This window comes from Hipposideros armiger, unplaced genomic scaffold, assembly GCF_001890085.2.
Source record: "Hipposideros armiger isolate ML-2016 unplaced genomic scaffold, ASM189008v1 scaffold_100, whole genome shotgun sequence".
NCBI lineage: Eukaryota > Metazoa > Chordata > Mammalia > Chiroptera > Hipposideridae > Hipposideros > Hipposideros armiger.
Genome location: NW_017731450.1, coordinates 2282348 through 2301504, shown reverse-complemented (window position 1 = coordinate 2301504; position 19157 = coordinate 2282348). Strand labels below are relative to the sequence as shown.

Here is a 19157-nt window from a genome sequence, read left to right as displayed (position 1 = left end):
GCCTCTTCCCCAGGCTGGCCCTCCCCAGCTGTACAGCTGTCTCTCAGCTTCTCCCTTCATTGGAAACGTGCAGCGCCCAGCCCGCCGCAGCCCAACCCCACTCACCTCTGGCTCCGTGGCGGGGTGACCTGCACTGGGTTGGTGGCAGAGCTGCCAGTTGCAGGGGCTGAAGGCCGGAGCTACTTCAGTAATCAATTAGCCACAGACGGGGCAGCGCGGGAACCCCTCCTGGGCTGTTACCGAGGAGATGGGAACCCCTCCCATGGGCCCCTAAGGTCGTTGCGAGAGCTGGATTTGCAGCCTAGCGAGCAGTCCATGGACCATGCGGAGGAGTGTACTTGTGCGGCCCCGCATCTAATCCTGAGGGGGCAGCCGTGTGACACCTGCACCGACCCCTCACAACCCTGCAAAGGCCGCTTGCTGGGCATTTGGGTGCAGGTGTAAGCTCAGAGCCCTAAGCGGCTCCCCCTCTGCGTCAGAATGAGGGGTGGCCAGTGCGGCGTGCATGCAGCTCCCTCCCTGCGCCCCGCCTTCTGTGAACCCCTATAGTGTGTGACCCTGGGGTCCAGGGTGACCTTGCAGCCTGCGCCCTGCCACATCCCTGAGCTCCAGGCGCCGCCTCAGAAATGAGGCTCAGCCCTCCAGCCCTGGCATCCATGCGGCTCTTCTCAGCTCTGCGTGGGGACAGGCAGCTCTGGGCTCCACTCGGGGCCATTCTCCCTTCCCCTTCACCTTCCGCAGGCAGCATGTCTGACAAGGCCAGCGGCTGCCCTTCGGCTACCGTGTCCCTTGTCCTCTGGCTCAGCCCTGCGCCTGCCCCCGGCACGCGTGGGCAGGAGGGAGGCACAGTGACTGGGCTGCTCCCCAAAGCCCAGATCCTGCCCCCTCTGCCCCTCCAAACAGGCCATTCCCCGCCAGCCGCTGATCAGTCAGCCAGCTCTGCAGCTACGCCGCCCCCCCTGCAGCCCCGGGCCACTGTCAGCTGCTGACATGCACAGGCTCACACAAAGGAACGGAGCACACTGTAAATCCGCAGGGCTGACGTTTCATTAATCATGGGGCTCAGACTCCTCCGGAGGGAGTTACCTGTTCCGCTGGTGGGTTTTTACTTGCATGTTTAAGACACATTAATAGAAGATTATGGGATAAAAATGCGTTTCTTTGTTGTACTGTCGTAGTGATCAGACCACCAGGCACCAAGCACACGTCTTCCACCTACGTTGTTGGGACTCAGTACAGAACATATGATTGTGTTTCAAAAAGACTTTTACGAGAATGCAATTTAATTTAAAATTTTAGATTAATCTTTCATTTTCATGAGATAAAAGAGGGAGTAAAAAATGGTGCCGTGCAGGCCACCGCAAGCATGTGCTTTCTGGTGCCATCTGGTGAGCGTGCCGGGAATTACAGCCCTGTGTGTGGTCTTCTAGGCGGGTGTCCTGTCAGTCACACGGGGGAATGGGCTAGCAAGGGTTTATTTCATCAGCCCTTAATTATTTCGAATAGCATTTCTGTTACAGTGAAAGGGATATTAATGTAGCTTTTCAGTGATGAGAAATCTAGTCATAGCTTCAGCCCCGAGTATCTGCATAATACACTGTCAGGCACTGTCCTGGGCGTTGCAAAGCCCAGGTAGGCTCACCAGTCCCACTTATTTATTTATTTATTTATAATTGGGGAACAGTGTGTTTTTCCAGGACCCATCAGCTCCAAGTGAAGCAGTTGTTTCAGTCTAGTTGTGGAGGCCGCACCTCAGTGGCCCATGCGGAGATCGAACCAGCAACCTTGGTGTCACGAGCACTGCACTCTAACCAGCCAAGCTAACCGGCCGCCCCCAGCCCCACTTTTTAAATGCTGCCTGGCCTCCTCTGACTCTCAGCGGCCTGAAGCACCCACACTGACGGCCTTCCATGTGCTCCCCAAGTGCCCCACGGCCCCCATCCTGCCCAGGTGCCTGTCCTGTCCTTCACGGCAGCTAACAGGCCATGCACCCACGCTCACCGCAGCACACAAGTCCTTTCTGGCTGTGGGTGGTTGGAAAGCTGGTTCACAGCCACCAGACGAGGTGCTGCTGACAGGGTGAACACTGAGCTGCAGTGGGCTTGTCGTGTGAGCAAGCCGTCCCCACGCGACTCCAGTGGGTTTGTCCTGTGAGCAAGCCGTCCCCACGCGACTCCAGTGGGTTTGTCCTGTGAGCAAGCCGTCCCCACGCGATTCCAGAGCCGGCTTGCAGGATCTGCAGGAGTAAAGCTCTCCAAAGAGCTCGTTTCAGCCCCTTTCCCTGAAAGCGGCTGGACTTCCTCCACCTCCAGTAACCAAGCCGTTTCCTTAAGGAATAAACGCACAGAAGCGCTCAACAGGCTCCCGCGTGGTTGCCCGCTGCCAGGCTCCACGGCACAGGCCTGATGTCACCCTGCCCGGGCCGAGGCCCACGCTGCTGCCCCACGGCGCTGCTGCCCCACGGCGCTGCTGCCCCACGGCCCCGCCGCCTCCTGGCTGACCTCTTGCCTAGAACCTGGCTTTCTCACCGGGTCCCCACGCCTGTGGACCTGCCCAGGAGTAGTCTCCTGGGAGAGCCGTGTTTTAACAGCTCAGCGGTAAAATAATTCTCCACCAGGGATCACTACTTGGTTTTTAAAACGGCCCTTCCCATATCCAGTTATCTTCGAAAACATTGACTCCTGGCCTAAAACTGAAACAAAGTGTAAGGCAGTGCCACTACCCGGGAAGCCATCCTGGAAGGGACACGCGTGGCCTTGCCCGCTGGGAACGGCCATGGCACCACCCTCCACATTCTGCGCCCCGACTCTCTGGCCAAGACTTGGGGCGTGCTTACTGGCACTGACCCAGGAACGTCCCCAGTGCCTGTCATTCACCCCAAACCGAAAGTGAGGGGTGGCTGCTGAACCGCGGCTGCTCCCAGGTGCCCCCGCCGGCCACCGAGCAGCAGAGTGGCTGCCTCTCCACCCAAGGGCCCTCAGCACAAGCTCACACTCACTCACACACACGGCGCACATGGATGCACACCCTGCCATGGACGGTGGTGACAGGCAGGCAGGAATCCGGGGCGACAAGCAGGTGCTGTCAGCTCCCCGTACGCCCTGCGCCTCGGATGAGGCTCATTTTAATGAGCTGCACTTGAAGGTGCCAGACTGGAGAGGCCACATTTCCTGCTAAGCTGGAATCTTACTTGTCATCTGTCTGTCTTTACAACATCCCAATTAGCAGAGTAGTAACTCCAGTCCCAGTTTGGATAAGATTGAAAATGTAGACTAAAGAAATAAAGGTACCTTCTCGGGCATTATGGGGAATAAGGAGAAAATTCCACTGGTGCCGTGTTTATTGCTGCCTTGTGGGCCATACTCAGAAACGCGGTCAGCACTGTGCCCACTACACAGCCGGGCGCGTGGGAGCCTGGCGGCCAGGGGCTCACCCAGGTGGCTAACCCTTCTCCCAGGGCGTCTGGGTCAGCCTCTCACCTGTGGAGGCCGTCGTCACTCATCCCGGCCGAGGGCAGGTGACAGGGCGCCCGCCGAGGGCCGGGAGAAGCGAGTGGGGCGCGGTGGCCTGCACAGCCTTTCCGACGCCCCTGTGAGTGTCCTTTGCAGAGGGACTCCTGTGTGGCCCCCGGGCGTCCCAACGCGCCCTTCTGACCGAAGCCTTGTGCTCACGCTCTCAGCGAGGTTGTCTTGCTGCATTTTGTTTACATTTGAAGACTCGAACGCCATTTCTAGCATGGAAAACATTTAAGAGAAGCTTTTAATAAACGCGGCTGACCTAAGTAGCTGTGGAGTCAAGACAGAGTTCACCAGGTCACCTAATACCTTTGTCGGGGAAGAGCGCGTTAGAGGCGCCGCCGGAGAAGCTCTGGCTGCTACCTGAGGCGGAGGCAGGAAGGCCCCTCGGCCCCAGTGATGGGACACGGTCACCAGTCGGATGAGGGGCAGGGCGACGGTCCTGGCTGGCCGAGCGGCTCTCACCTGTGTCCTGCCTCCCACCCGACGTGTCCCTCTGTCCACTGCCCACGGCGGGTCTGCAGGCACTTGACTCTCACACGGAAAGTGGCGAGTGACCTTCTTCCTCTGAACCCTCCTTGGGTTTGTCTCCGCAGGACTACGTGCTGGCTGTGGGCGCCTATCACTCCGTCATCCAGTGTCACCCGGAGCAGGAGTCGCAGCTGCTGAGTGGCATCGGCCGCATCTTCCTTCAGGTGAGTGCTGCCCGCACACAGGAGCCGCAGTGGGGACACCCAGAGCAGGCGCGGCGGTCTGTAGTGGTCAGGGCGGCTGAGATGGGGGAGGACTGCCGCAGGAGAAGCAGCTGACGGAAGAGAAATGTAGCTCGTGGGGCAGGGAGCACGATGAGCCCAGACCTGGAGCGGATGGCCCAGTCCCGGCGCCAGCGCAGCAGGCTGTGCAGAGGCCGCCTCCGGGAAGCCCTGCCTCCAGGGGCTGCGGGGTGGGGGCAGGGAGCGCACCCTGCTTGCACATCTGCTCCCATGGCCCCACCCGCCGGCCGTTTCTGGAAGAGGGGCGTCAGATGCAGTGAACGTTTCATTTCTGCCACAGAAATTGCTGCCCCGAACGGAGTTGCAGGGAGGCGTGTGTCCGCAGTTCCCTGTGTTTGTAATTTCAGGGGCGGCTGGTCTGGGGCTTGTGCGTGCACACACCCTCTCCTCAGGCACTTGGTACCCGCCTCCTGTCCGCATAAAAATAAGTCAGGAGCTTTCCCTTTGTCTGCTCTCTGCAGAACTTCGGCGATTTTGGACTTGTCTGCTCCTTGAAGGCTTGAATAAGTCACCTAGGAAATGCCCGCGCTGAGCTGCTGGGGTCTGTGGGCGGCCGCGCCCCTCGCCTCCCTGACGCCTGTCCTGCTCTAGGGTTCTGGGCCTGCAGTGTTTTTGTCTGGTTCCGGGATCAGTGTTGGTAGAGTGTCCTAGGTCACCTACGTGGTCCATCAAGTTTTGTGAAATACTGTCCTCTTTCATAATTCCTTCAATTTCATTTCTGCTGTAGTTTTTTCTCCTTTTAGGTTTATAATTTGGTTTATGTATGCTGCTTTTTCTTGATTAGTTCATCCACTTATCTGTTTTCTTCAAATAACTAGTTTGGATTTATTTATTTGCTGACTTACTATTGGGTTGTCGGAAAAGTCATGATGCATTTTTGCAATGAAAAACATAGAAAAAATAACGTCAAGACTTTTCCGACAACCCAATAGATATCCTGCAATACTTTTAATTGCCTTTGACCTGAGTGTCTCGTCAGCGAGTCCAAGTCCGCAGAGGGGACTTCCTGTGTGCTGCAGGAAGGACCATGCTGGACAGATGCCGGGTGGGGGTGTCGTTTATGCATTTTGTTTGTTTTTCCTGCTCCTCATGTTTGTGGGGTGCCGTCAGCCACTGGGAAGGGTCTGACACTGCCCCCCTTGTACCCTGTGAAGTTAGCTGCCAGTTTCATGGACACTGGCAAAAGACATGAGACTTCCACGTCATCAGACTTCCGGTCACTTCTGTCACCAAACACCGAGCCCAGTTTCCTTGGGGCGGTGCCAGGGCACCCAGCTGCAGTGGCCACACTGCTGGAGAGGAACCCTGACCTTCGGGAACGCAAATCTTTGCTGCTGGGCAGTTAGCTCGCCTGCCCTTGGCTCCGGAGGGACAGGCTCCAGCTCCCGTGGAAGGGTGGTGGGGGACAGAGGGCAGGCGGGGCCTCTGCCCGGGGACGAGCAGGAGCATGAGGCCCAGTCCCGGCGTCGCCCAGCGGTGGCTGGAGAAGCTGTGGGTCAGGGTTTGTCGGCCCCGGCAGGGCGTTAGCTGGCGCTGCTCCATGAGCTGTTCTTCCGCTCGCGTCCGCGGGCTAGCGTGCAGGTAGCACAAACCCAGCCCGTTTGGTTCTCACGCAATTATTTGTGATGTGGACAGAGGACAGTGTGTCGTAGGGCCCTGGCTGTTCTGGAACAGGCACCACTCAGACCTGCGTTTTGTTACGCTAGCCCTGGGACACAGGCATTGGGGTCCCCGTCCCCTTCTGTGGAAGCGCCTGTCCTCACAGGAGTCTCTTTTAGCTGCCGTGTCTCTCATAAGCCTTCGGTCGTTGGTTCCAGTCCCTGTGCTTTGGAGGCAGAAACCGGCTTCCTCACCAAACGCCACGTGGCTCTCGGGCAACGGCGGCACAGGGACACGTTGGCCATCGGCAGTCCCAGTGGGTCTGGGCTCCCTTATTTAGGGTGCTGGCAGGCTTCCTCGTGTGTTTGGTAAAAGTGGGCTGTGCCTTTCCTTCTTTTCAGTAGAAGTCTAGTATTGGACAAAATATGACTTAGAAAATTGTAAGTTTGATGGTCTCTATCATTTAACTGGTTGGGGGCCTGCCATGTTATACAAATCCATAAATGTTATGGTTTTTTAGTCATTCATTTTATTGTTGTTCTACCTGATGCTATGCCGCTATGCCAGGATTCCTTTCAAAGTCCAGGGTGACGATGGACTTTTAATGGCACATGTGTTCACAAGGCTTTCTGAGGTGGAGATGTCGCCCACTGTGTCCAAAATGTCTCTTGCTTTTGTTTTTTACAAAAAGTAATTAGTAAATGGTTACCACGTGTCCCCATGCCCTGACGTGACAGTGGGGAACTATGTGTTGGATGTGGGCCTGTCTCTTGAACTGACTACATTTTGTCAAAGCAGATTGGAGACATAAAAACAGCTGAAAAGTATTTTCAAGATGTGGAGAAAGTAACCCAGAAATCAGATGGCCTGCAGGGGAAAATAGTGGTTTTAATGAACAGGTATGTGTTTTAAAATCAGATATTTCTTAGATTTCCCAAAAGAGCGTAAACTCCCTGAGGAGTGACGGTCCAGGGCTGGCTCGTCCTTGTCCCCCTCCTGCCCGAGTCGCGCGGAACCAAAACAACCCCCGCGGCCCCGAGGAGAGCATGGCATTCCCTGAGCTGCAGTCACGTTCCTCTAGCCGTGAAATCTAAGATTTCTCCCCTTCATTTTCCACCTCCTGTGCGTACTGCCCCCATTTCCAGCAGAAGTTTGCAGAGACGTTCACTCCCGCCCTGTGTCGGTTTGGCTTTTATGAGGGAGGCGGCCTGTGGCAGCGCGCAGCCCGTGTTCACCGGGCTGGGGCCGCCGGGGACTCAGGAGCGGGAGGGAGAGCTGAGGTGGGACCAGGCTGTGCAGCAGGCAGGGATTTGGGCGCAGTTGCGACGTCTGTTAAGAACAGGCAGGCCTGCTTTAACTTCCGGCCAGAGTGCCTGACGGGGTTCGGTCCCCGGGCTGCCTCCTGCTCCACCTGGAGAGTGTGGCCCCCAACCTGCTCGGAGCTGCGTTTGGGGAAGCAGTCGCCCGTCGCGCCTGTGCAGTTTGGGGAGCCACCCTGCCCGTCCGGCGGGCACACCAGCATCTCGCCCTTTGCTGGCTGATCGCTAACATGTCACTTCTGTTCCAGAGCTTTCCTTCACCTCGGCCAGAATAACTTTGCAGAAGCCCACAGGTTCTTCACAGAAATTTTAAAGATTGAACCAACAAATGCAGTGGTAAGATGGTGCAGCATGTGACAGCCCCCAGCGGCGGTGCCCAGGCCCACTGGCCCTGGCGGTGGGGTGGGGGTGGGGGCTTCCGGCCCTGCACAGCCCTGGGCACAGAGCCGCAGCCGTGCGGCGGGCGCGAGCGGGCAGCTGGCAGCCGTGCCCGCTGACAGCGTCCTCTCCTCCAGGCCAACAACAACGCGGCCGTGTGCCTGCTGTACCTGGGCCGCCTCAAGGACTCGCTGCGGCAGCTGGAGGCCATGGTGCAGCAGGACCCCGGGCGCTGCCTGCACGAGAGCGTGCTCTTCAACCTGACCACCATGTACGAGCTGGAGTCGTCGCGGAGCGCGCAGAAGAAGCAGGCCCTGCTCGAGGCGGTGGCCAGCAAGGAGGGGGACAGCTTCAACACGCAGTGCCTCAAGCTGGCCTAGGCCCCGCGCCCGCGCCCGGGGACCGTGCCCTGTGGCGAGCACGGGAACGTAGCTGGCCAGGTCCGCGATCGGGCCGGGCCACGCCACTCGGCAGTTTGTTGAACTCCGGGCAGTGAGGAAGGGCGGCATCGTGGACGGAGAGATCCACGGGACGCACTGTCCCTTCTCCTTGTTCCTGGGAGTGGGACGTCCCCCGAGAAGAGCGAGACGTGACCGTCCTGCCCTGTCCGAGCGCCTGGTGCGTTTGTCAACACGGGGACAGGCGCCAAACGGGGCGCCTCGCACTCCTCCCCCCCCCACCCCCAGCACTGAATGCGCCTGTTTGACCCATCCGGCTCCTTCGCAGCTGGGCGATGGGCGCGGGCCACCGTCACGTCCCGTGTTCTGTGCATCACAGGGGCGTGGGGGCGTTTCGGGCGTCAGTGAACAGCAGAAGCGAAGGTGCGGCCGGCAGGCTAGTGGCAGCTACGTCCTCCTTCCAGCCTGAATGTCGGGACTTGTTCCTGCTCTTACAAAACCTGCACACCCGAAAACGCCTTCCCTCCCGAGAAAGGCCGGGGGCCGGGAACAGCCAGGCTCCTCCCGGTTGCCGCTCTTCTGGTCCAGGTTAGATCTCAGTTCAGACGTGATCTGAACGTCTAGTGCAGAAGTAAAGCGAAGCTGTGTTTCTGTTCATGTTGGTAATAAAGTAAAAAAGCAAAACCACCAACATATATCGGGCAGACGGCCTCAGCACAGTTGCGGAAATACAAATTAATTACACGTTAAAACAGGAGGAGAAGATTAGACGGCCACAGGACTGTGGGGTACTGAGAAGGTTCTAAAACCTCTCCAAGGAGAGAAAAATAAAAACTTGTTTTGTCGCCCCGAAAATCTGATGATGTCATTTGAATTCCCCGTCACAAGGTTTTCCTTCAGATCTGGCTTTGGTGGCTGGACAGGACTCAACCTCCAGCTTGAACCTGGCACGTGGCCACAGAGGGGTCTGTGTCCTGAACCTGCGTTTCCAGGTCAGTGGTTGAGAATGGTCCCCCGTCATTGTGCATAAAAGCAGATGCCACACAGGCTTCCGGGACGGAGCCCGGCAAACTGGAGACAGGACTCAGGGTTCCCCAGGGAACTGGGGTTTGCATCCCCAGATGTGCGGCCGGACAGCTCTTGTTCTGCTGACGTCTCCCGCACACCCGACCCCGCAGCCTAGGCCCTGAGGTGGCCCTGGCCCCGCTTGGCTTTGGGGACACACACAGGTGATGCTGGGAAGGCCACTGCCGGCCGGCAGGGACAAAGCACTGCAGATCCTGCTCTGACCAGGAACCACCCAGCTCAGGGATGGCGTGGGACCCAGGACGTCCTGCCTGGGACAGTCTCGGGCCTGGACAGTGGGAGCCAGGCCACCAGGGTTTCTGGCCCTGGGAGCTCATAGGCACCGCATGGTCAGACAGTGTGCCAGGGCCACTAGGATGTGCTGGCCTCAGAGCCACCGAACGTTCTCCAGGCCACACCTGAGCCTGGGATTCTGGTCTCACCCTGTGCAGGCTGGGGGTCCAGGAACAGTCAAGTTCAGAAGGAAGGGGCCAAAAATGGATTTAAGGGCCGGCCGAGTGGCGCGATGGTTAAGAACTGGCTTGGGACGCCAGAGGGCCCCGGTTCGGATCCCACATATGAGGGCCAGTGACACTGCCCTCCACAGCTAAGATGCTGAACAACAGCTCAACCTGGAGCTGGGCTGCCGTGAGTCGCCGGCGATGGCATAGGCTGCAGCCCCTGTGGCAGTGGGTTGCCATGGGTTACCGTGTGTAGCCGGCAGCCAGCGTGAGCGGCCGTCCAGAAGCTGGCGACTGATCTGCCTCCCCTGGGAAGAGCATAATGATGGTGCCAACTTGGGCCAGTGAAGCAACGCCCTCCACAACTAGACTGAAGAACAAAAGGACAGCAACTTGTCTGTTCCCCTTCCCCCAATTTCCCAGCGCTGTTCCCATCCCCCAATTCCCCAATAAAAATCTTTTTTAAAAAATGGATTTAATTCTATTAAAGAATAGAAGTGTGGCCATTTCTTGCAGTCCTGAGCCGGGCTCAGACTGCACCCTCTCCAGTGAGTCGCTCTGGGCTGCTGTGTCTCCCAGAGCTGCCTCCTCTGTATAGAACGAACATCTGTCAGTGTCTGCATCTCCAGGGAGCCCCAGAGCCTCTGAAGGGCAGACCCAGCTCCAGCCGTGGCACATCCACCTTCAGTCGCCAAACACCTCTTGAATAAAAAGAAACACGGCTCCCGGGTGGGGCCTCGAGCACGTGCTCCTAGCAGCACTCAGGGAATTCCAGACGCCCCGGGAAGCCCAGCCATGCTCCTCCCCAGTCCCCGCTGGGCGTCTGTAAAGATCTGCCCGTTAAAAAGCCATGAGATGATTCTTACCAACCATTATTATAATCCTGATAATGAAGTGTCTCTTGCCCATTCAGGAGCCATCCGCTTTCTCACGTGTCTTGGCCTGATGGTTACAGGGAAAGCGACCAACTCGGACTTGTCCGACCTGCAGGAATGCTACTTCAGCATGTTCTGTTTTTTCAGGGGGCACAGAACTCAAACATGTTATGGGGTGACTATGTTTAGAACTATGTCTGTAACTTCACACACTCAGCGAGCCGTTAACAGGAGGCCCAGGACGCCTTGCTACTGGACTAAAGAACCGCCTGCCACCGCAGCCGCGCCTGCCCCGGGGCTGGCCCTCTGCCTGTGTGAGCCCTGCATGTCTTCGTGGGCACCTCTGTGAAGTCCTGTGGGGTCGCCCTGCAGGAGGTGACACCCATGCTCCGAAGTCCCCTCTCCCCACAGACGGGACATGATGGAGGACAAGCCTGTGATCACAGCTCCCCCTCCCCCACCGCCGGCCCCCACTTTGCTCACTGCATCCTAGGAGGGCGGCCAGCAAGCGTTCCCTGTGACGAGCCAGATGGTAAGTCCTCAGGCTTTGCGGCCGTGTGCCATCTCGGTCGTATCTGCTTTGGCTTGTGTTTGTTTCCCAGCTGTTTAAGGCTATAAAAACCATTCTGAGCTTGCAGGACATTCGGAAACAGGCCACCGTCTGCCTCGGGCCCCTGGGCTGTTTGCTAACTGTCTTCTGGAAGAAAACCTGGCCATAGCAAGTGCCCCCATAGTTACAGCACGATGTCACATCCTCTCCAGTGTGACACCGAAGCAGAGGCACTGAAAACGTGGCGTCTGCCACCCTGAATCCTGGGGCCTTGGTGGAGCAGCTGGGCTTCTCTGAACCTGCCTCCCTCCTATTAGGAAGATAGAGGGTTGTCACAGCTTCTTCACTGGCTTGTCCCCACGGGGCACACACACGGTGCCCCGTGTCCCAGCCATCCACGGGTTCCCACTCTAGAGTGGGGCCACAAGCCCGTGAGGCTGACCCCGTTGCCCCGATGGCTCCTGCACCATCTGTCCCCACCCTGTCCAGCCAGCTTCCTGCGCCCGAAAGCTGTTCCCCAGTGTCCCTCCCCTCAACCCCCATGCATAGGTTGCAGCCCTAATCCGCAGTGTGGCTGTATTTGGAGAGGGGTCTGTAAGGGGCTGATGAGGACTGGAAGCAGAAGCATGGGCCCTGATGCACCATGGGGGGCCTCACAAGGAGCCCCCCGCAGACACCAGGGGTATGTGCACAGAGGACAAGGCCAACCCTGCCGTCCGGGGGCCCCGGCCAGGCAGCCGCGCCAGGAAAGATGAGTGTGTGATGGCACAGGGACACTCAGACCAGCCCGTCCTCCTGGGCCCTCAGCAGTCCTCAGGGACCGGAGGGACAGGAGCTGAAGCCGCGGGAGCCGCCCGGCCACAGTGGTCGGGTGTCCTGAGGACGGGCCACCCAGGGAAGTCTGCCCGGGTCCCCGACACAGGAGCATTTAGACACAGCAAACGAGCAGGTCCAGGGAGAGGTGGCAGTCAGGGACTCTGACGCTCGCTCCACTTACGTCACCGGATACAGAGTCCAGGTGAAAAATCCAGGCAAAAGCGAAGCTGAGGGTGCGTGCCTACAGCCCCGGGCAGAGAAGCAAGACCCCGGAGCCAGTTTTCTGGTAGCGGAGGTGCCCCCCCCCCGGAGACACGCCCTGCTTCTGGCCCTCAGCTGTGGCGGAAACCATCCCCGCCCCCCCTTCCCCAAGTTCTCACTTGCCCAGGAACAGGGGCTCCTAGACGCTCTAGGAGTGCGGGGAGCGTGGCCCCTCCGCGTGCACTGCTGTCCTGGGCCCTGCAGAGGGCACATCTGCTCAGTCACGGGCACAGGGTTAGAGTGGTAACGGCCCTGTCCTCCCCCACCATGCTGGGGACAGCAGGGACATCGCGTGGTCAGCCTCAGAGGTGAGGAGGGGCGGCCTGGATGCATGTGTGCTGAGCCTGTGCCCGTGCCCTGTGCCACTCTGCGCCACCTCGTGCCCCCACCATCCCCTCCCCGCCACTGGGGACAGCCAGGCCTCAGGGATGGGGACAGAGGGGCCAGGTGCCCTGCCCCCACCTGCTGGGTCATCTCGGGTGGGGAGCTGACCGTCCAAACCCTGCACTCTCTTTTGAAAATGGAAGCCAGACTGTATCCTGCTTTGTCCTAGCAAAGAAGACGGGGCTGCAAACCAGAGATCCTTCTGCTCACCGCAGGAGCCCAGGGGTCGGGCCAGTGTGGGCAGGCCTGTGCCTTCCAGGGGCCCTGGGGGAGCAGGGTTCCACGCCTCCCCCAGCCTCAGGTAGGTGGTCAGCGTCCCTGCAGCCCCTGCCGTCCCGTGGCCACTCCCTCCGTCTCCTGTCCAAGGACAGCAGCCTCGGACTCAGCCTCCCCATCCAGGATGAGCTCACACCCTTACTGCCCACATCTGCAGACCCCGCTTCCAAACGAGGCCCCACGCTGAGACCCAGCTGCCATGAATGTTGTCATCACTGCTCACCCGCCATCCCTGCTGGGTGGCAGGCACGTGTGGACCAAAGCAGACGTTTCACATCCGAGGGCACAAGCCCCTGTGCTTTCCATGTGCTGAGCCGAGCCTCCCCTCAGCTCCGAGCCACCAGCATTAATGCCAAGATGTGTCCATCGGCCCGAGGCCCTGCCCTGCTGAGGGTGTGCCCGTCACCCTGTGCCCTTGCCCACCACCCCATGTCCTTCTGCAGGGCGATCAATACCGTCTGGTGCCAGCAGAGTCCCCCCCCCCCACCAGAGAGCATCAGGGCTTTAAGGATGGGGCAGGCCTGGGGACGTGGGCACGAAAGCAACTTGTATTGATGTTACCACGTCTTTTGCAGGCGGCTTTAGCACCCACATGAGATCCTACTTGGGTTTCAGAAGTTTGTGCAAAACAATCAAGCGTTTTTAACACAGGTAATTAGACACTGAAGTGTACTGACAAGGGGGCACAGGAGGTCCTAGTGGCGGCTCCCCCAAAGCACACCTGTTCCCAGGAGGGAAACCAAGGCCCCAGCGCCAGGTCCCCACTCACAGCCCCCGACACTGACCTGGGCGGCGGCGGCCTGCCTGGTGGCTCCAGGGTCCTGACCCCCCCGCAGGGAAGAGATGCTGCGGAAAACAGTAACTTCCAGCAGGAAACAAACGCAGAGAAGGGCGCCTGCTCCCAGGGCATCTGCTCTGCAGGCCCCTGTCCCCTCGTCCCCACCGGCCCCCAGGCTCCTGCTCTGCCCTCCTCGGGGCCCAGCCAGGCAGAGTAGGATGGCTGGCTGGGGCGTTTCCTGCATCCTGGTCCAGGGCCGGGGTGCACGTGCGTGTACACACACGCTCACATGCACACACTGCAACCTTTTCCAAGATGGACAACTGTCCCACACTGTCGACAGGATTCGGGGCCCTGACAGCACGGATGGGCGGGGCCTGTCAAGGAAGAGTGAGGCTCGCCCTGCCCTGCGGTGTCCGGAAGGAAGCCCCCTGGTCACCCGAGGGCTGTTCTGGGCTGTTGGGCGGCCGGGGGAGAGCTGGGGTGGCCAGCAGTGCTACCAGCACAGACAGAGCTCAACTTTCGGTTTTCCAAAGGGGTGCTCAGCGTCTGCTATCAGCGCGCTGGGGACTGGATGTGTCCCCCAGATCCACACGCTGCAGTCAGGCCCAGCGGGCGGGTGTTAGGAGCTGGGCCTTTGGGGTGATGAGGTTAAATGAGCCGTGACGATGGGACGCCAGAGCTCGCTGTGCCTCTGCCCTGTGAGAGGACGGAGACAGTGCCGTCCGCACGCCAGGAAGTCCATCCTCACCAGCATGCGCCCACGCTGGCCTCCTGCCGTCAGACTTGTGCCTCCAGAACTGAGAAGGCACGGTCAGCTGCCCATGCCACCTGGGACGTGGGAGCTGGCCAGTCAGGATGGCACTGGACACCAGGAGCAGCTGGCCCCTCCCCAGTCGAAGCCATCAGCCATGCTGCGACCCGTTGTGAGGGGCTGCACCCCCAGTTCACATGCCATCCTGAGCTGGCCCTTCCCACCAAGTGCAGGAGCCTCGCCCCACAGACACTGTGAAGGCGGACCTGTCCCTCTGAGCCGGACTGTCCCACGCCTCCCCGGACTGTCCGAAAGCCATTCTCCCCAGGGCTTCAGAGGAGACAGACAGCCCCTCTGACAAAGCAATGACAGGTGGTCTCCTTCCCCGGGGATGACGCTTAGGACTTCCCTGCCACTCCAATCTAGAAATCATGGTGGTGGAATTCCACAGCTGTCCCCACCTCAGGCCAGCAGGACCTGGAGGCACATGGGGACAGCTATGGATGACACCATAGCCACTCCGATGCTCGGGGGTAGCCCCTCGCAGCCATGACTGCTCTCTGGCCTTGTCCCCCTCACCGGAGCTCCCGACCCAGGTGGAGTCACACAGACCCCTCCCTGGAGCATGGGGACCAGAGCTGGGCAGAGAGCGCCGCCCCTCCCCGGTAGTGGGGTGACAAGTCAGGCTCCACACAATCCAGTGTCCCCGCCGTGAGAAGGCGTCCGATTTGCAACACAGAATAAGGCCACCTCGCAGAAGAGACAAGATGACACTCTTGCCTGTCACCCAAATGTGCTCCTGTCGTCACCTGAGCTTTCTTCACACGGATCTCCGTCACTCACAGCAAAGAGCCCCACCTGAGACAACAGAAGAGACCAGTCAGGACCCCAGGATAGGACGAGACCAGCTGGAGGGTGAAGCCTGTTGGATGCAGGGACCCCTGTGACTGTCACCATCTGTGTACACACTGGGACAGAAAAGGACCCTCTTCCCCTCATCCTCTTCCCCACTCAGGCTTGCTGCATGAGCCCGGTGCCAGGGCAGACAGTGTGTCCTGAAGGTGCCCGCAGCCGGGGGGACAAGAACCCCCTTCCCTGCTGCCACCGCCTGTACCCGCCTCCCGGGCAGACGTCTGCTGCCTGCACGGAAAGCAGCTGCACCTGGTTTGTTTCCCCACAGGCTGGACCCATTTGCTTCTGTTTCTCACAGCTGCTCCCCAGGTGGCACCTTTCTGGGTGGAGGGGGACACTTAGGGATTTTACTTCACCCATCCACTATCACTGCTGTACAACAGAATTGCCCCAAAAGCTAGTGACTGAGGACACTGTTTGCAGGCTCTAAGTGTATTGTCGCCGACAACCTCTGAGTCGGGAATCGGCGTGCTTGGCTGGGCTCCTCGGGAGAGCAGCCACATCAGCTGAAGGCGCCACTGAAGTTGGAGGGGCTGCTCCCCTCAGTGGGCAGGGTGGGGCGGCCGGTGTCCTGACATGGCGGTGGCCTCCCGTAAGTGACCCTGGAGAGCAAGCAGGAAACCACAGCTGTCACAGTCACCTCTGCCACATCTTAGCCATTAGAAACGAGTCGCCAAGTCCAGCCCACACTCAAGGGGACAACCAGGCTCCATCATTGGGTAGAAGATGCATTTTAAACCACTGCACTTAATATAAAAAAAAAATCTTTGTCATTTCACTGGATCGGAGGCCATGGGGAGTAGACCAAGTCTTCTGCCACCTGCACACACTTGAACCCTAAAATTCAAAGTCAGCCAAGATGTCTACGGCTTGAGCTTCCACTGCGCAATGGACGCGCATCCCAAGAGTCATGTGGAAGTTTGAAAGGGAAATTTTAACACAAAGTTTTTACACCAGTTTTTTAAAAAGATTTTATTGGGAAATTAGGGGAGTGGAACAGACAAATTGCTGTCCTTTTGTTCTTCAGTCTAGGACTGGCCCACGTTGGTATTATCATTGCACTCTTCCCAGGTGAGGCAGATTGGTTGCCGGCCACTGGACGGCCACTCACGGTGGCTCATGGCAGCTCTCGCCGGCTGCTGGCCACACATGGTAGCTTTTGGCAGCCCCACTGAAGCCCCACTGCACCCTACGCCGTTGCCGGTAACTCACAGCAGCCCAGCTCCAGGTCGAGCTGTTGTTCACCATCTTAGCTGTAGAGGGCAGTGTCACTGGCCCTCATATGTGGGATCTGAACCGGAGCCCTGCTGCTCAGAGCTGGCGTCCCAAGCCAACTCTTAACCAACGCGCCACTCGGCCGGCCCATAGACCAGTTTTTAGAAACCCTTAAAATAACCTGCCCTTAAAGCATGACGTTGATTTAGGGCTTTTCTATGATTATTACAAATTAGGCATAACTACATCTCAGAATTATTAAGAAAATAATGCACCATTTTCTTGTTAAGATTCAAAAGCTTGATTGTAACAAGATATACAGTAGGGAGTTTAACCTAAAAATCTCACACTGAACAAAGATGAACACAGATAAGATATAAATTAATTACACACATATACAATCACACAAAGAATGTAAATGGGGTGATTTTAATGAGCCAGGTGTACCTGAATGTAAGGTAACTCCAAGCCATGAGCTAAAATTAAGGCAGCTAGTTTATGTTAAGAAAGTGGTATAAGCAACGGGATTGCCCCCCAATGTAAGCTCACCCCTTCCTCTCCACTCCGCATGTTTTGGGAGAAGAGTGTGTGGCACCCAGCCAGCCCTGTCATCTACTCTTACACCTGAAAGCCAGGCGTGGCCTTGACCAAAACCTGCTTAAAGCCGCAGAATCGGGTCTGGATGGGGCGGCTGTGCAGTTACCCCTGGGGAGGTGAAAGTCATCTGGTTCCAGTGGGATGCATGTGCTAAGACAGGGCTACGGAATACTGACCTTGAATTAGAGAAAAAGGACGTGTCCACATTTCCACAGTTACTTCCATGCAAAAATCAGTGTTATAGCTCCTTTCATTAAAACATTCTGATCAAATAATCTCGCAAAGGAAAGCTCACCCACCCTAAGGTCTACAACATAAAAGCAAGAACACGACAGATTTTCTGCTGTCATCTCAGGACCCTCACAGGGATGAAGGCGGGTGTGGGTCCCAGGGAACCCCGCTATGCTGCTGTCTGCGCCAAAAACTCCACGTACTGCCCTCGAGCCTCGAAGTGGTCAGCTGGCCGGTTGTATGCTGTCCACACTGGGTCTCCCACAAACAGCCGCATGGCCTTCACGTAGTTCTAGAAGATACACAAAGACATCCAACATTGCGCCAGACCAGCTACCAAGGTACCTTGCTTGGCTCTTTTGAATTCTCACGTCTTAACTGTTCCATCCCATTTTATCCTCCGATACCTAAGCACAGAGCAGACGTGACCATCACACGCCGACCCACCTGTTCATCCAGCGTGAAGCGGTGGTAGATGCCCGCAGGGAGCGTGATCATGTCCCCCTTCTCCATGGAAATCCGGACCCATCTGTCCTCTGCATCCCTCACGTCGAAGTACCCACTGCCGTCCAAGATGTAGCGGATCTCTTCGTCCAAGTGCAAATGCTCCTCGTAAAACATTTTAATCTAGAGGAGGAGGCGAGCCTGTGAGTCTGGCTGGAGACCAAGTGTGCGAACTGACATGGACCCAGCCACTGGCCGAGACTTCAAAGACCATAACCGAGGTGGATGGAAATTCTTCCCACAAACGTAAGGACGATTACAATAAGTACAAGCGGGTGGGAGCTAGAATAGAGTATGAAACCTATCAGCAAACTAGCGGTAAAACAGAATTAGCACCTGGTACCATGTGCCAGGCAACGTTCTTAATCGTTTACGTGTAATAACTCACCTGGGTGCCATCTGTCAGCCCCATTTGACAGATGAGGGAAGTGTGGCACAGAGAGGCCAGGTCACTGACCCAACATCACACAGCTTGGATGTGTAGACTTAAGACTCCCACAGATATTCTGGCTCCTGCTCATAACCCACTGCACATGGCAGTCACGCTGATCATACACACACAATCACATAATCACACACAGCAGTCACGATGATTACATGCACACAATCATGATCACACTGCGCACAGCAGTTGCGCTGATCACACACACAACGGTGATCACACACGGCAGTCACGATGATCACATGCACACAATCGTGATCACGTCGCACACGGCAGTCACTGATCACGCGCGCGCACACAACCACGTGATCACACACACACAACCACGTGATCACACACAGCAGTCACGATGATCACATGCACACAATCGTGATCACGTCGCACATGGCAGTCATGCTGATCACATGGAAGCTCAGAGGCCACGTGAAAATCTGAGGAAGGCATTCACCGTCTCAATAAATGAAATCTACTTTTGTGTCTTCTAGTCGGTCTTTATCCCCCTAACATTTTATAATAATAACATTCAAATATGCATTGTTCTGATATAAAACCCAAATGAAGACATGAAACAAACTCCGTGCAGAGGTAGTAAATATAACGATTCCCCTTCTCAAATAACTTAGCGCTCCTTTACCTTTTCTTCGTAATTTGGCAGTTTATCTTTGCATATGGTTATTATGTCCATCCAGGAGTAGTTTCTCTCTTTTCGGATCTTTTCTAATTCTGGATCATTCTCATATTTGTCAGCATCCAGCTAAGAGTTTAAACGACAAAAAGGAGGTCACATTAACGCAAGGAGACATGGAAACATTCTCTTTCTGGACCTCCAATATGCTTATACTCCAGATTGACCATCCGGGCCTCCGTCAATCCTAAACAGCCTTCCTTCCCATCCTTTCCTACTTTGAACGGCTGTCCCATTCTTCCTAACAGCCGGAAGCAATGCAGTTGTGTTTAATCCCTGCTTGCTGCCCCCCGCCCCCAGCAGCCCTTCCTGGGGGTTCAAGTCTCTGGTCCCCCTGCCAGGAGCTTTGGTGGAACTCATCGCCCCCAG

General features: G+C 57.3%; 2 protein-coding genes and 1 long non-coding RNA gene across 8 annotated transcripts in view; 1 reads left to right on the top strand and 2 right to left on the bottom strand.

Moving 5' to 3' along the window:
- TRAPPC12 (trafficking protein particle complex subunit 12) overlaps positions 1-8837 on the top strand; it is a 43586-nt gene extending 34749 nt beyond the window's left edge. The window contains exons 9-12 of the mRNA XM_019646315.1: positions 4112-4210; positions 6686-6786; positions 7455-7542; positions 7722-8837. Coding sequence (XP_019501860.1) covers positions 4112-4210; positions 6686-6786; positions 7455-7542; positions 7722-7964 — 531 coding nt within the window. The 3' untranslated portion in view covers positions 7965-8837. The remainder of the gene's footprint in view (positions 1-4111; positions 4211-6685; positions 6787-7454; positions 7543-7721) is intronic.
- Positions 8838-9932: 1095 nt separating this feature from the next.
- Positions 9933-16134, bottom strand: LOC109384698 (uncharacterized). 6 transcript variants are annotated; one of them, XR_002124468.1, is made up of 4 exons: positions 15564-16134; positions 10867-15060; positions 10375-10492; positions 9933-10209 (listed from the first exon to the last, which is right to left on the bottom strand). It is a non-coding gene; the product is annotated as an uncharacterized LOC109384698 (long non-coding RNA). The 6 variants fall into 6 exon arrangements; XR_002124467.1 differs by having other exon boundaries at positions 10379-10492; XR_002124471.1 differs by having other exon boundaries at positions 10379-10450.
- A 605-nt stretch (positions 16135-16739) lies between these two features.
- The window catches only part of ADI1 (acireductone dioxygenase 1), a 17868-nt gene continuing 15450 nt past the window's right edge, over positions 16740-19157 (bottom strand). The window contains exons 2-4 of the mRNA XM_019646281.1: positions 18738-18857; positions 17605-17784; positions 16740-17449 (exon numbers count right to left, since the gene is read on the bottom strand). Of these exons, the coding sequence (XP_019501826.1) occupies positions 17327-17449; positions 17605-17784; positions 18738-18857 (423 nt within the window). The 3' untranslated portion in view covers positions 16740-17326. The remainder of the gene's footprint in view (positions 17450-17604; positions 17785-18737; positions 18858-19157) is intronic.